The following is a 17,243-nucleotide window of genomic DNA, read 5'->3' as shown; positions in this document are numbered from 1 at the left end:
CATTCCATGCCGATAATATTGACAACCCCCAGGTTAGGGGACTGTAAAAAATCATTAAGATCAACAAGATTAAGTTCACATATACCCACCCAGAGCTGAACAAAATTTTTAAATGCTCCTGTGTTTACCTTTTCACAGTTCAGATTTACCATGAGAAAGACAGCATTGCCAGAGATTTTCCTGACTTGGCAAACAGGGTGAAGATTGGGCATTTATTTGAAAACCGGTCAGTGTATGTACTGAAGGTGAGGCCCCATGCACTTTGAAGGGCCCGACTAGACTCAGGTTCCTGGTTCCTTGTGTCCAAGATTCAGCCCTCACCCTCTGAAAGAGGTAGCTTTATAGGACCTCCTTGACTTTAGGGAGGAGGGTGAGGTGAGGAGACATCTACCCGGATTCGAATTTGGTCTGACAGAGGGTCCCCTGCTTCTGCCTAATGTGGGAGGAGTTAGTAGGAGCACATCGCATTCCAAGTTTTGGCTGAAAAGCAGAATCAGGAAGAGGTGGGAGGCGGTTGGTGTTCCAGAAAGCTCTCAGATTGGCCACAGTCTTTTCCCTCCATTCCCATCTTCTGTAAATATTAAGACAAATTGGGATGGGCCTAAAAATTCTATTCTGCTTATTTTCCTTATTGGAAAAGCAATCTAGGAAGCTGATTTTAGGGTTGATGTAGTTTTAAGCCCAGTCTATGATCCTTGGCTGCATAAAGCCTAATTTCCAGATATTTCTAACAGATTTCAGGTCTATATTGGCAAAAGAAGTAGAGAATTTATGGCAGTGACATAAATTACATAAATAATCCAGCCAAATGAATAAAAAGGAATTTGGAGATACAAACCATGGAACAAGTGATGGTGCCTAGAATTTGTCAAACCCTTGAATCCATACAGGCCCTGAGGAGCCCAGGTTTATAGCAATGGTGAAATTACCAGTGGGAGAAGACCTGCCATTGAGCTGATTGCTGTAAAATTATCTACATGAATTTAGATTATTTGCCAACTGCAGGAGACCCTTGCTTCATTAGCACCAAGCTCTGACCCAAGGGGGCCCCACACTAAAAAGCAGCAGCCAGAATTCATTTCATGCTGTTTACAAAGAGCTTTAGTGAACCCTCCCGTTCCTCATTTTAAAACTGATTTCATTTATTGCCTCAAGTAGAACAGGCTGGTTCATGCACTTTTGTGTCTCTCTGTTGGGCTACCATTTGAGGTCTTTCAAGAGGCATAATAGTATCTCTAATCACACGGGCATTATAATTCACAGTAGCAATTGTTTCCCCTTCCTATTTGCTTCCAACCTTGGAGTGGCTCAAGCTGCCCGGAGCTGCGGTGCTGCAACTGGGCCCTGCCAGCCAACAAATTAAGCTCCCTGGTCACGAAGAAGCCCGATAAAGGGATGGTGCCCTCAGACATTTGGTCTCTGAATGATCTTAAATTGATTAAATGAATAGGGGCGAGCTGGGAAGAGGAGAGGAGAGGTGAGCGGAGACGCAGGCGGGCAGGAGGGTCATTTTCTGGCCTCTTTTTCCTTCCACAGTTCAGCACTGGAGAAGGCAGGCGGCAGCTGACCATTTGGCTGAATTCAGGTATCCATTCCCAGGAGTGGATCTCGCAGGCCACGGTGATCTGGACCGCAAGGAAGGTCATGTTGCCTTGTATTACCCCAGAATTCTGTTGGGCCCGGATTGCCCTGCAGCGTCCCACACAGCTAGACCGTGGAGATGAGATAGGAAGGCACTATGCACAGACGTGATAGGCTGGGGGGTGCCTTTTCTGATTGGAGAAGCAAAAGATCAGAGCCCCATAGTCAGGCCACTGTGGCTAAATGACAAAGTGCATTCATAGCAGCAAGCAAGCTAATGAGCTGCAGAGGTGGCCCTAAAACCCTGACCCATAGTCAGTCCCGCAGGAAGGGAGCAGGGTCTTCTCAGTAGCAAAGCTCAGGTAAGCTTTACCTTTAGTCCCTTTCAGGCCACCCAGACCCTCAGGGACCTCATGCTATCTCCACGTCCCTCTGGAAAGTCTATTTTAAGCCAGCACCAGTGGAGGGGTGGTGCAAGTGGAGGATCCATCTTCCCTACCCCTAGCACGGGGAGGGGGCGTGCTCAGATTCCTAATAACTATTATGATGTGCGGCTCTCCCCTCCCCTGTTCCCGCCCCCTGGAAGGAATGAATAAACAAGGCAGCCCAGGACTCACTGAGGTTGATGTCATCAGGCAACCATGTTTCCCCGGGTTTTGAAGTGCTCCATGGGCTTTGCAGAGCACTGCACCTATGAGGGTGGCAGGGAGGCTGCAGAGGGTGGATGCTGTTCTAGGAGTTGGGCATCTTGGGAAGATAAACGGGCTTAGACCTAGCAACCCAGCCTGCAGGGAACAGCTGACAAGCTCGTTGTCTCTGCTTAGACTGTATCTGATTATGGGAAGGATCCAGCCATCAACTCCATCTTGGAGAAAATGGATATTTTCTTGTTGACTGTGGCCAATCCTGATGGATATGTATACACACAAACTCAAGTGAGTAATACTGACAGAATAGGCTGGGTTTGGAGTTAAGACTTTTTTGTTGAATTCCTTGCTTTGCAACTAAATAGTTGTATGACCTTAGAGAAAACTTCCACAAAATGTGCACGTTAGGAGCTTCCTTGGGGTCTCATTTTCCAGTCATTCTCTGAGCTAAGAGTCACCAGGGAATATTTTTTTCTTAGAGAGAATAGTCTAATGAACTCCCTATTATGGATCTTGAACAATTATCAACACTTTACCAATCTTCTTTTCATTTCTTTCCCTCCCACACATTTTTCCTGATGTATTTTAAAGCACATCCCAGACATAAGGTTACTTCATTCAAAACTTCTTTAGTAGTCATCTCTAGCTGATGGTAATTAAAACAACGAACAATATACCACTATCAACTGTAAAAAATTAATGGAAGTTCTTTAATATCATCTGATATCCCTAATTATCTTTAAACTGTCTTTTGAGACAGTTTGTTGAAATCAGGATCCAAATAAGGTCTGTACCTGCATTTGGTTGTTACGGCTTTGCAGGCTTTTTTATTCTACAGTGGTACCACCCCCGCCCCCCGCCCCACATATCTTTTAAAATGTCATTCATTTGTTGGAGAAACCAAGTAAATTGTCCTGTAGAATGTGTCACATTCTGAATTTGCCTGATGGCTTCTTTGTTCTATGCCATTTAATTTATTCCCTCATCTCCTGTATTTCCTATTCACTTGTGGTCAGATCTAGATGCTTGGTTGGAGTCAGGTTAATTTTTTAGGCAAGGATAAAATAGTTGCCGTGCACTTCCGGTCACATCAGTGATCACTGAGGCCCATAATGTCCATTTGTCCCACTTTTACTGAAGCCCAAAGTTATTCCGTGGACTCAGATGGTGTCAGCCTGGGTCCCATCAGGGCATTTTGGCGAGGTCCTTTTCTCTGGGCCAGAAGGGCTAAGCCTCCTCTCTCTGGGGCATGAGAGACTCCGCAGTTAGTGAGGGCTGAAGCCCCGATGATCCTCCAGATCTCTGGAGTTGCCTCCAGAGCTGCAGGCAGCTTGTCCCATCCATGGTGCCATCTCCATCATAGTCCCCCAAAGAAAACCTTCACCTCTCCTGTGCCCTGACCCATCTCTGAATGTTGTTCCTTCCTTGGTGAATTTTTTTTTTCCGAACCAATTATGGAGGAAGACACGGTCTCTAAATCCTGGAAGCTCCTGCGTTGGTACTGATCCAAATAGAAATTGGAATGTTAGTTTTGCAGGTAGGTGGGGGAGACCGGTTTTAAATCCTGCTACCCCTGGGTAGTCTGGTCCACAGGCCTCTGAGCTGGCAGTGAGGGAGCTGGTTTCCAGGCTAGTTCCATTGCTGGTTCATTGAGAAACTTGGGTAAGTCCCTTATTCTCTCTATGTATCATTTTACTATTATTATTTGTAATTTTGAAAGGGAATGGAGGAACAATTCCTGTCCTCCTGGGAGAATGCTACTATTTTAAAAACTATTCTATCTTACATATATAAATTCATGGGCCTGCTTTGTACCCTGGCCATCCCAGCTTCTGGGCAATACCGGATGGGTGGAAGGGCTGTTGGTGGCAACTCAGAAGAGAGCAATTAGCACTGTTACCCCAACAGGCAAGATCACATTGTGAGGATTAAACTACAGCAGTTTACCCTTAGATGTGTAAATATGAACCTCAGCCCTTTGATGTCATGGAAAGAGAATGAGAATTAGGAGTCCTGCGTTCTGAGTTCCAGTTATTTAAAAATCATCCCCACAATAGTGCCAACTATGTGCCAGGTACCCTCCCATGTATAATCTTATTTATTCTTCTGACTTGGAGACTGAGTTTTCTTGTCCGAAATGAAACAATTGAAGCTCAGAGACAATCTCAAGAGCATATGGTTGATAAGAATTAGGACCTAAACTCACTTTTCAATTTCAAAGCCCGAGAGTTCTCTTTCACTATTCAGCTGTACTGATGTTTTGTTTTTAGTGTAATGTTTTAAGTAATGGTTTTAATTCTCTTACTTGCATAGAAATACCACAAAAACCACTGGGTGAAAAATAATGTGACTGTGGGAAAGGAGCTGATACAAATGTGGGAATTGAGGGCGTCAAAGTTAAGTTACAACAGGGGTGGTTTCACACATACACCAGATACCTTAGGGGCCTATATTGTGAGGTAATACAGAAGGCAGTAATTCTAAATACCTGTCAAATAATCAAGAGATTTTAGCCACAACAATAGATTATTTTTGGCAGCACTTGGCCATTAAGATCTGAACCAAGAGAATGAGTTGACACCAGAATAAATGGAGTCATTTTCATTATTAATTGGTATTCATATTAATTATCTAGAATACTTATTAATTGACAACTCACCGTCAAGTATGATATTAATTATTTATGACAACTGTTGGTGATACAATACAAGGTCAGCTCTCTCCATTTAGAGGAGTCCTACCAGTTTTCCCGCCCATGTGTGGCAGATCCAGCACCCCACTGCCACACCCTCCTTGCAATTTACACACACTATGGACCAGATTCTCAGGGAGAAGCTAGTAATGGCCTGCCTATGCCTTCTCCCCCTTCTCTGGGTAGAGTACCCTGCATTTTTGTTTCCTTAGCCTATGGGTTAAGGTTTCTGCTTCGGCCACCCCCCACAGGAGAGGGAGCCAGTGACAACCCTTGTTCCGAAGTATACCATGGAGCCCACGCCAGTTCAGAAGTGGAGGTGAAACTGGTGGTAGATTTCATCCAGGAACGTGGGAATTTCACATGCTTCATCGACCTGCACAGCTATGCACAGCTGCTGACGTATCCATGTGGGTACATGGTCAAAAAGGCCCCGGATGCTGATGAGCTGGTAAGCGGGGCTGCATCCAGCCCTGGGCATGCTTTTCCCCTGGGTGCTGCAAAGTCCAGGAGCAGGGCTTATTTCAAGAAGCCCCAGTGTTCTCTCTCTGTTCTTTGCAGTGTGCCATCAGGCCTACTGGGAATAGGAAGAAGATGGTGCCTCTTACTTCTGAGTTTGCTGTGAGTTCCAAGAACCAAACCCAACCCTGTCTTTCCTTCTCACTTGTTCTTCCGACCAAAATGTATTGCAGACCCACTGCTTGCCAAGAACTGTGGGTAGCACTGTGGTGGGCAAGGGGGAGGTGCTCCTCACTTGGTGTAAGGTAGAGTTTAAGTAGGGTGTAGGCCACAGCCTAGGGGTGCTCTGGGTCACATGCAATGACTCACCCCAGGATGTGAGCAGGCACTTAGGGTGAACTGACTGGAGTAGGGCTGGCATCCACAGAGTGACTGCAGGCCTATCTCTCCACGCTGGTCTGCTTGAGTGTGCCCCTCTGCCCGGGGCCACAGCTAGCTCACACGCCTCCCAGCAGATGCAGCCCCACCCAGGGCTGGCCAGGTGTGGACTAGATTCTGCTCTCGAGGTGCTCTGTGTAGGGCACATCCATATATGGTGTCCCTGTCTCCACCTCCACTCTGGGAGCACCTAACTCTTAGAAGGTTTTCTCTTGAACATACTTGCCCTTCCCTCATGTTCATGAACATGACATTCCCTTCCCTCAGGATAGGTGAAGATGGTGGTGCCTTTATTAGATTTCTAATGGGCTGGTGAGCAGCCTTCCAGATCTATGAAGAGCTTGAATACAGTTCCTCCAATTTGTGTTTATAATATACATGCTTCAGAATGCTTATCTGGTCTTCTTCCACCTCTCTCCTTACCCCCTGCCCCAAACTGGAAGTAAAGAACTGAGGATAAGAGAAGGAGTTGGAGGAACCATACCATTTCCCTCACTTCATAGTTAGGCCTTTGCTCTGGTTGGTTGGGAAAGAAGGAGACCAGGAGGGAACATTGAGGGTGGGGTCGGGAATTTTTCAAACCACTGCAGTACAGAACAGCTGAGGAATGTCTGGCTTCGGGATCCATTCTTTCTCACTCTGATGATTTCCCCACTCCTAGGATGAGGTGGCAAGGTGTGTAGCCAAAGCTCTGGCTTCCCTGTCGGACACTGTGTACCAAGTGTGTCCTACCTGCACCACTGTCTGTGAGTACTCACTGAGTTTATTGGTTATAAGGAAATGCTTTGAGAGGATACTTGAAAAGGAGCGGGAGAAGAGCTGCAAGTCAGCCTTCCTATGTTGTAGTCTTTTTTTGTTGTTAGTGATAGGCTGAATTTATGTCAAGTCTGTGTGATGGTAGCTGTCACGTGTGGCCACCTTCATCAAACTGAGGTGGTGGTACGGTGGGTAGAGGGGAGCCCCTCACCTTCCTGTCCAAAATGAACACGTGTTGAGCATAACAGGCTTAGGTGAGGGGTTCCCCCGACAATCATTAGCATTGAGCTGAAAAAACAAAAACTCTACCAAGACTTCAGACCTGAAGATGGTCTTGAGGCCCATCACCTACAACTCAACCCCAATTGGAGGAAATACCCTTGTTTTGGTTTCTCACTGAAGTGTTTCATCTGAGCATTTCACTCTATTCCTGCTGAGATCCTTCCAGTTCCCTTATTCTGTGAGTCTGATCTTTAAATTTTTTTTTTTATTTGTTTGTTTTGTTTTTGCGGTACGCGGGCCTCTCACTGTTGTGGCCTCTCCCGTTGCGGAGCACGGTCTCCGGATGCGCAGGCTCAGCGGCCATGGCTTACGGGCCCAGCCGCTCCACGGCATGTGGGATCTTCCCGGACCGGGGCACGAACCCGTGTCCCCTGCATCGGCAGGCGGACTTTCAACCACTGCGCCACCGGGGAAGCCGTGATCTTTAAATTTTTAGATCAAATTGAAGGATATGATTATTCTCCAAGGCCCTAGCTATAAATGGGAAACAGAAACAAAAAATGTGGGGAGCAAAGCTCCTTTCAAGCAAGTGCCCTTCTTTTCCCCTCCTGTGCCTCTTCTGTAAATAGTCTTCCAACAGTTGGTCCACCCTCAAAGCCCCTGCAAACTTGTTGATAATTCTTTCCTTTTCCATACTGTAACTTGCTGTCCCGTCCTACCCACCTCGCCCTCAACTAGCTCTTCCCCTCAGTCTTCCTCTTCTGCGAAGATTCTCCAACCTACCTCTTGGGTCCTCCTCTGTACTCTGATCTCAGCACTCTTGTCTGTGTTTCACATGCCACCAAGCTGCATAAAGCACTCAGCATGATGCTGGTGGTTGTGTTGCTAATTGCAGCAACAATCCAGTAATTACACATGGTTTATTATTACTAGTGTTGTTGAATGGGAACTCCTCAGAGAACAAACACATCAGGAGAGGTTCTCCACCCTCTAATTAGTCAGAACTGAGTCCTACACCAAAGAGAGCTAAAGGAACTTGGCAGGAGCCTTCTGAGGAGGTCCTCTCAAAAGATCTTTGCGGGTCACCAGGGTCCTGGCTTTTGGGTCAGATGCCAGTTTAAAGAATGGCCTTTTCCTCTCATGTCAAAAACGTTCTTCTCCTCAGCATAAGCTGTGCCAAAATTAAGAGATACTCATCAGATTCCTCCAGCAGAAGAGGAGAAAGGCTCTCCTGAGCATTGTCCAGGATACATAATATTTCCTACCTCTTTCAAGAGCCCATCTTCTGTATTTTTTATAGGCTTTGTCTGCCCTCCTTTCTTCCCCAAAATGAAATCAATTTTTGTATAAAAGCACTCTAACTCCCTGGGTTATTGTATGTGTTATATAAGTAGTTGACATTTGTCCCTTCAAGTGCTGAACTTTTCCTTAGATTAATCATTTTAGATGAAAATAATTCTAAAATGGGTTTTCACACTTCCCTGCCTTCTTAAACAGAGTACATAGAAGAGATTTAAGCTCTGTTCTTCATGACTGAGTGGCCTTCTGAATGTCAGTTGTTGTACCTTGAAGGCCTTCTGTGCTGTACTGGACTGTTCAATCCTTTTGCTGAACAGCGCAGCCTGTTTTGCTTCTTTAACTCTTGTGTCTGCTTTTTAGAGTTTTCATGTCTCCTTCCTCAGGCCACCTTCCTCTAGCAACCCTTTCCCCTCCTCTTCATTGATTCTAATCTACTAAGGGCTTGGAAACAAGTTCATTGGGCTCGTTTAGCTCATGGATAGATTGTGAGTATTAAGGATGTTCATGACAGCATTGTTTATAGTCACAAAAGACTGGTAAGCAACTAAATGTTCATCAGTAGAGTGCTGGATAAAAACACGTTTGGTGCGTTACTACAGTGAAAGACTATGCAGCCCTTAAATGAGTGAGGTGGATCTGTATGTGCTAATAGGGAATAATCTTCAAATGTTAATTGAAAAATACAGTGTATACAACAGTGTTATTAGTATGTTCCCATATGTGTTTTTTCTTTTTTTTGTAAATTTATTTATTATTTATTTATGGCTGCGTTTGGGTCTTTGTTGCTGCGCCTGGGCTTTCTCTAGTTGCAGCGAGAGGGGCTACTCTTTGTTGCAGTGCGTGGGCTTCTCATTGCGGTGGCTTCTCTTGTTGCAGAGCATGGGCTGTATGCATGTGGGCTCAGTAGTTGTGGCGCAGGGGCTTAGTTGCTCCATGGCATGTAGGATCTTCCCGGACCAGGGCTCGAACCCATGTCCCCTGCATTGGCAGGTGGATTCTTAACCACTGTGCCACCAGGGAAGTCCCCCATATATGTTTTTTTTTTAAAAAAAAGAGTAGGTAGACTTCGCAGGGACCCAAGTAAAGTGAAGTTCATGAACCTGATCACTTTGCTCAGCAGAGGTCTTCTTGGCCCCTTCCTGAATTTAAAATCTGTTCTGAAATACTTGAGATTGCCATGTAAATAACTTCTAGAAACTTCTGGTGCCATTGCCTGTTTTTTTTATTCATCATTTTTCTTAGTGTAGAGAAAGGCTGTGGGAATTACATAAGAATTTCAGAGAGTATAGGAGAGCCTGTTCCATTACCTCTGGGAGCATGTAATTGTAGCAGAAGCAGCATCTCTAGAAAATCACAAATGGTATCATGAGAAACAACCTTTAGGAACAATGGAAAAACAAAGGGACCCATATTTTCATTTAATAGACATATATATTATATAATAAATGGACCCCAAGTCAGTTGAAGAAAGCATGGGCTTTGTCATCAGATGGATTGGGTTTAAATTCCAGCCTTGCCATTTTCCATCTATATTTTCTTAGATAAATTATTCATTCTGAACCTGGATTTTCTCATCTGAAAAACAAGGACAGTAATACCTACCTCATTGGCCTCTTAAAGATGAAATGAGATCATAAGTGTAAACTTTACAGTATGATGACTGGCTCATGGTAGATGTTCAACAAATGATAGCTGCTATTACAGTGTTATTTTAGTATTCAGTATCATCTACACTTTGCACTTTTAGCCAGTTTCTTCTCTAGTAGAGTTTTGACTGGAAGAAGCAGGAAAACAGGCCTCTTGCCTTTCGGCAAAGAGAAGTCCCAAGGGCTGTGCTTCTTTCTCTCTGTGTATCAGTTATCTCTTGAGATGTAAAAAACTATCCTAAAATTTAACAGCTTAAAACAATAAACACTAATTTTCTTACACAGTTTCTGTGGGTCAGGAACTCAGGAGCTTCTTATCTGGGTGGCTCTGGCTCAGGGACTCTCAGGACGTTGCAGTTAAGGTGTCTTCCAGGGCTACAGTCATCTAGAGGCTTGATGGGGCTGGAGGATCTTCTTCTCAGATAGCTCACTCAGATGCCTGGCAAGTGAGGGATAATTACTGGCACTGAGTTCTTCAGCACATAGACCTCTTTATAGGGCTTCTTGAGTGTCCTTACAACATGACAGCTGGCTCCCCAGAGCCAGTGATCCAAGAGAGAGCAAGGCTGAAGCCATGATATTTATCACCTAGCTTTGAAGGGCACACACTTTCATTTCTGCAGTCTCCTGAAAAACAGGTCAAGTTGGCCCTGTCCAGTGTAGGAGGGCACAACACAAGGATGTGAATACCAGGAGACAAGGATCATCGTGGCTATCTTGGAGGCTGCCTACCACACTCTGTAAAGATTTGCTTCCAGTGACCTGAAGGAGTCTACACAGTGAGTTGGTGACAAGATGGAAATGAGGATTTAAAATCTCTTGGATTGAGACTAGTGAAGACCCTCATGGTGCAGGACAGTCTGAGACATAGGGATCAGGCCAGTGTTTATGTTGTAGGCCTGATGACTTTCAGAAATAACTGTAGATCCCTAAGGAACCACAGGTGGGCAGAGCTCCAGGCCCCTTCCCATCTAACCCTGAAAGGAACTAGGCTTCAAAGGTGTTTTCTCTTTTTTTTTTTTTTTTTTTTTTTTTTTTTTTTGCGGTATGCGGGCCTCTCACAGCTGTGGCCTCTCCCTTGCGGAGCACAGGCTCCGGACGCGCAGGCTCAGCGGCCATGGCTCACGGGTCCAGCCGCTCCGCGGCATGCGGGATCTTCCGGGACCGGGGCACGAGCCCGTGTCCCCTGCATCGGCAGGCGGACTCTCAACCACTGCGCCACCAGGGAAGCCCGGTGTTTTCTCTTTTGACTTAACAGATCCAGCTAGTGGCAGCAGTGTTGACTGCGCATATGATAATGGCATCAAGTATGCATTCACTTTTGAGTTGAGAGATATTGGGCACTATGGCTTCTTCCTGCCAGCCAACCAGATCATCCCCACTGCAGAGGAGACCTGGCTGGGGCTGAAGACCATCATGGAGCATGTGCGGGACAACCTCTCCTAGAAGAGAGCCTGCTCTGTCTACATTTATTTATCCACATGTATACACACACACACTGAGGCCACTATTAAAGGGAGCTTATTCCTTCACATGTGAGTCAGAGCCCTCTGGCTTTGTAGAGAACACAGGTCAGCCCCTCTCCAGCCCCCTTCCTTGAAGTTTGTGCATTCTGGTGGTGTGCTTAGAGAAGCACTTCTGCCACCCTGCTGTATTTTGGTCCTGCTGTTTCACTGAGCCCTTTGTATGCCTTTCCTTCCACATAGCTGAGTGGGCAGGCCACACTTGGGATCAACCCTTCCTGGGTGGCCTGTCTCTACCTCATTTTTAGAATAAAAGGACATGTGAAATGGTTCTGTAGCCTCATCCAATCTAGCCACGCCCATGATCTTGCTCTGGTGGAGGCCCCAAGGGAAGTGCTGTGGGAGATAATGTTTGTCTTTTAGATTGGTCTTGGAAGATGACGCATAACTTCCTTCAATATATCTCACCTTTCTTGAACATATTTTTCTTTGAAAAATAAATCCCGAAGGGTCATCAATATAGGTCACCCCCCTTTTCTGTTTTTGTTTATTTATTCTTAGTCTGAATACAAGGTAGAGGATCACGTCTCATCACTGGGCCAAAAATTCCCAGATACTACAGTTCTGATCACATTCTTCTCTTTATCATTCAGTGTAGCTGGGATCCCAGAAGGGGATCTGTGTCTTTATAGGTACTGCTCACTCAGAAACCCTGGATGAAGTGGTGATCTAATAGCAGGATTGCTAAATTATCCCTATCTGTCCTAATGGGCTTCCCTCTACTTTGCCTTTTGAACTTACTTCAGAGATCTTTCTCTTACCCTATTGGTCCTAAATCACTCCGCCGGTCTGGGTAATCTCCCTGCCTGGCACATTACAATTTGTTCTCTGGTGTACCTTGTGTTTCCTTCTCCTGGTTTTTGTTTTTGGTCTTTAAAGTTGCCTTTTTCTATTTTGCATCCTGGACCATGAGTACCAAGGTGGAGCAAGGATTCATCAGTCAGGCTCCTCTTGCTACATTCCTCCTTAGCATGTACCATCTGCCTTTTTTCTTTATTCTTTTTTTTTTTTAAATTTGCCTTTTTCGAACATGTCTGTAAATCTTATCCTTCTGCCTAGGATTTGTGCAGCATCTGGTGTGTGCTCATAAGCCAATAAATATTCAATATGAGTCTCCTGATCATCCTCTATTCTTCGCCTTCACCTGAATGGAACCAAGCCATGCTTTTGAATATGCAGCTCTTTGTAATGTCAAAAGTCAGTTTTAATCCCTGTCCATATCACATGACATGTAGGAAGGCCTTCTCCATCAGGCCGAGGGGCCTCCAGGGTAATGTTACCTTGGTGATTTTGCTCTGGTCCTAGGTCTAGTTCTTAGTTTTTCAGCTCAGAGGCTTGATATTCTCTGTATCCATATTGATTAGACTTGGGGATGCTGACTCATGCCTACAGAGCTCAGATGAGGCAGGTGATAAAATCAGAATACGAATTTATTAATTTACATCATGGCATGTAACTGTTTAGTGGATTGGATCCTCACGTCGGCCTGAACAGTACATTCTCTCCCTGTAGGCAAAGATACATGGGAAGCCAAATTGTAATCAGAAGGTTGTTTAGTGAGCGGGGCGTCAGAGCAAGGAAAGTTAATTACAGTCTATGATTAGAATTTTTAATGGTATCCAGCTCTAATAGCATGATACATCCAATTCTATAACCAGAACACACCTGCCAGCCAGCTGGTCGCTTGTGCTGGCTAGTCAGGGCTGCCTCAGACCAGACAATGCCTCAGTAGACCTGACAATGCTTGCCTCTGTGACTCGCCTGTAACCTGGCTCTATTTGTGGAACCCCCCTGCTCACCCCCAAGATTGAGATTGTCCTTTAGATTCCTTAAGAGAAAGATTTATTAGCAAGGCAATAAAAAGCCATAAAAGAATACCTGTGACTATAATAAAATTAAGAGCTATTAATTAAAAGACACCATGAAGAGAGAAAAGTTGCAAACTAGGAGACGATAGTCACAACATTCATAATACACTCAACAGATGAAGGAGATGCAAAGAACTCCTACAGATCAGTAAGAAAAGAACAAATAATCAGATAGAAAAATGGACAAAAGATATGAGCAAGCATTTCACTTAAGAGGTAACAAGTATTTTGATAAAAACAGGAAGAGATGATTACTGATGGAAGACATACAAATCAAGACCAAAATGAAATGCCATTTTATACTTATTCAATTTACATAAGTCAAAAAGTTGGAGAGGGTGAAGCTGGGGCGAAGTGAGAGTAGCATCAACGTACATCCACTACCGAATGTAAAGTAGTTGGCTGGTGGGAAGCAGCAGCAAAGCATGGGGAGATCGGCTAGGTGCTTTGCAATGACCTAGAGGGGTGGGATAGGGAGGATGGGAGGGAGCCTCAAGAGGGAGGGGATATGGGGACATGTGTATGTATATGGCTGATTCGCTTTGTTGTGCAACAGAAACTAACACAGTATTGTGAAGTAATTATACTCCAATAAAGATCTATTTAAAAAAAAAGTTGGAGAGGAGGTAGATAATAGGATCTTTTATACATTATTGGTTGGTGTGTGAATTAGTAAAATCACTTTGGAAAATAGTTGGACATTATCTTCTAAAGTTCATACTTTATGATCCACCTATTCCACCCCAGGCATAAACCCAAGAAATTCTTGTAGTATACAACAGGAGACATAAATGAGAATGTTCACAGCAACACTGTTCATAATAGCAAAAACCTAAAAACAACTTAAAAGTCCACCAGTGGGAGAATGGGTGAATAAGTATGGTATTTTCACATACTGAAATATTATACTACAGTCAAAACAAAATTTAGGGTGATTTCCTTTCTAGAAAGTTCCAAATAACTGGGAAAAAATATATATATATATGTAATTTATATATACACATACACTTATAAGGAAGGCATAAAATTTGATAAAACTGTGTAAAAAAGGGAAGCCATAGTGAAATAAGTCAGAGAAAGACAAATACTGTATGTTATCACTTATATGTGGAATCTGAAAGATAAAACAAACTAGTGAATATAACAAAAAAGGACAGACTCAGATATAGAGAACAAACCAGTGGTTAACAGTGGGGAGAGGGAAGAAGGAAGGGACAAGATAGGGGTAGGGAATTAAGAAGTACAATCTACTATGTATAAAATAAATGAGCTATGAGGATATATTGTGCAGCACAGGGAATATAGCCAATATTTTATAATATAAATGGAGTATAATCTTTAAAAATTATGAATCACTTTGTTGTACACCTAAAACATATAATATTGTTAATCATCTGTAACTCAGTAAAAAGGGTTGGGTGAAGGGAAGCAAGGTATAGTAGGCATGCTCAGACCCCTTTTCCCAGTCAAGTGCACTCATCCCCAGCTGCTAGGAGTGTTGGCTATCAACAGCTCAAGGCCCCATCCTTCTCTGGAGAATTGTCCTTAGCCAAATGAGGCCTGCCTTACCTAGGAAGCCATGCACCTGCTTTCTCTTTATCACCTTCCCACATGTCAGCCAATGACTGCCTGACTCGGGGTACAAACAGCTAGTCTTTTACTTCAAGGTAGATTCAATGCTGTGGTTCAGTGTATGCTTGAGAGCTCGGAATCCAGCCTCCAGCAGATTCCGCATCTTTGCTTAGCTTTTTTTCCCCCTGTCCCTCCCTGCTTCCCAAACTCCCCTTCTCCTGAGAACTCCCTCAGTAAATCACCTAAGCAAGAATCCCATCTCAGGCTCTACTTCTAGGGAAATGAAGAACCTGGGATTCTGAATGATGATTACCTTAGATGGGGAGAGGCTCGGAGATGAGATAAGGGTCAAGGCCCTATGGTGAAATGAAGGACCTTAGCTTTTGTTTTAGGTTATGTTTCTTTTCTTTTTTTAGGGAAAATACCTAATTCAACAGCTAAATAAATAACCAAAGAAGTCGTGCCATTAACCAAGGATTATACTTAATCTATTTCTATGGACCTGAAATCCCATTTTTAAAAATGTTAACAAAGATATAGATTTTTTTACAAAAAGGTTTTACCATTCAACATGCATTTATTGAGAGTCTAATGTCTGCCAGGGGCAGTTTTAGGTGCTGGCAATTCAATGACAAACAAGGAGACAAAATCCTTTCTTGCATGGAATTTCATTGTAGTTGGAGACACAGAAAGTTCTCAAGTAAACAATTAAATTAAAAATTTTAATTTGGGTAATGAGAGCTGCTATAAATAAAAGAAAACTGGCTGCTGTCAGGAGAGTGATGGGTGGTGGTGGGGCCTCTAGATTGGAAATGTTAGAGAAGATGGCATCTGGCTTGTATTGTAAAAGTCTTCTTACCTCTCTTTTTTGCTTTCTTTTTATACTCCTCAAAACCACGTGGAAAATGTGGGCTAAATGTTATTATCCACATTTTACAGGTGGAAAATCTCAAGAGCAATAGGTTTCTTGCCCAAGACAAATAATATCTCCTGTCCTCTAAGTGAGGACCCCACTGAAAAAGAGAAGATCTAAGTCATAAACATTCATGGACACAACTTAAATTTCTGAAACACATTTCAGTTTGAAAGGCTCTTATACCACATCAAACCAGGCTCCATGGAATTTTCTACTATTAAGGACACTAAATAGGATGGAAAGGGATAATCCATTGATAATGGAAAAATGTATTTTAGATTCTCTTTTTCGAAGTACTGGGGAGGGGGCTTGCTGAGCCATTTCCAGGTCTTACACCCAGTCCTGTTGGGGACAAAAAGAAGACCTTCTGTGAAGTAACTGGTAGGGTGAGGGATACTGTCCATGGCTGTGGATGGGATTAGCTGTCATCCATGTGCTGCCTACTTGAAACCAGAGCCACTCATTGAACTGCAGCCACCTGGGGACTGAAAGGCAGACCACATCCACTTCTGTCTGGGTTACACGTGGTGAGGGGCAGCCGAATAGCCCAACTCAGCCATGTGACCTTGGGCCATGATGTAACCTCTGGGAGCCCTAGTTTCCTTATCTTTAAGATGAGGATAGTGACTATATTTACAATAGCTTATCAAGAGAATTCAGTAAGCTAATGTATTAAAGTCCTCAGCACCTTACCTGGAAGTAGAAGTACTCAGTATGTGTTAGCTTGAATTATTATTCTCACCAAGTGGTGAAAATTCATTTATGAATGAGGACATTGGCATTTTCCCTTATTAGAAGCCTTATCTTATTTTGGCCGTGCTGCGTAGCATGTGGGATCTTAGTTCCCTAACCAGGGATCAAACCCACGCCCCCTGCATTACAAGCACAGAGTCTTAGCCACTGGACCGCCAAGGAAGTCCCATAGAAGCCTTATTTTCTTTAGACTTATCTTGAGACTTAAAGATCTCAACAGTTCACAGAAAAGCACTAGTTGGATGTTGTCATTTTGAGTATCATTTGGGTTTTGAAATATTGGGGTTCTTTGGGAGCTTTCCTATGTTAAACAAATATTGATGCCCTTTTACTGGATTAATCAAAGGAACCTGGCCTGAAACCTTCAAAGGTCCAGCTTCCAAGCACAACTATGTCAAGTGTATAGGGTCACCATTGATTTCTACAGGTGCTGGGAAGGCCGTGACTGCTATAAGTCTATTTTGGGTGAAGTTGAGGGTATGTTCCAGTTTTGGAAGGTCCTATGTAGATTGCACTTCTTTTATGTCACTATCTTAAGAACAGCTATGAAGAATCTTTAAAAAAATTTTTTTTATATCTTTATTGGAGTGTAATCGCTTTACAATGTTGTGTTAGTTTATGCAGTACAACAAAGTGAATCAGCTATAAGTATATGTATATCGCCATATCTCCTGCCTCTTGAGCCTCCTCCCACCCTCCCTATCCCGCCCCTCTAGGTTGTCACAAAGCATCAAGCTGATCTCCCTGTGCTATGCAGCAGCTTCCCACTAGCTAACTATTTTACATTTGGTAGTGTATATATGTCCATGCTACTACTCTCTCACTTTGTCCCAGCTTCCCCTTTCCCCCACCCCGAGTCCTCAAGTCCGTT

At 43.8% G+C, this 17,243-nt stretch overlaps 1 protein-coding gene across 1 annotated transcript in view; it reads left to right on the top strand.

Annotated features, from left to right (window-relative positions):
* CPA4 (carboxypeptidase A4) overlaps positions 1-11,490 on the top strand; it is a 28,208-nt gene extending 16,718 nt beyond the window's left edge. Inside the window, exons 5-11 of the mRNA XM_089917396.1 lie at positions 144-245; positions 1,537-1,641; positions 2,406-2,515; positions 3,674-3,765; positions 5,172-5,371; positions 6,479-6,563; positions 10,999-11,490. Of these exons, the coding sequence (XP_089773522.1) occupies positions 144-245; positions 1,537-1,641; positions 2,406-2,515; positions 3,674-3,765; positions 5,172-5,371; positions 6,479-6,563; positions 10,999-11,186 (882 nt within the window). The 3' untranslated portion in view covers positions 11,187-11,490. The remainder of the gene's footprint in view (positions 1-143; positions 246-1,536; positions 1,642-2,405; positions 2,516-3,673; positions 3,766-5,171; positions 5,372-6,478; positions 6,564-10,998) is intronic.
* Positions 11,491-17,243: the final 5,753 nt, after the last annotated feature.

Source organism: Delphinapterus leucas, chromosome 9, assembly GCF_059928025.1.
Source record: "Delphinapterus leucas isolate spDelLeu-1000000601 "Yukka" chromosome 9, BTC_Dleu_Yukka2, whole genome shotgun sequence".
NCBI lineage: Eukaryota > Metazoa > Chordata > Mammalia > Artiodactyla > Monodontidae > Delphinapterus > Delphinapterus leucas.
Note: the sequence above shows the minus strand (reverse complement) of the source record. Positions and strands in the feature narration are given on the sequence as shown.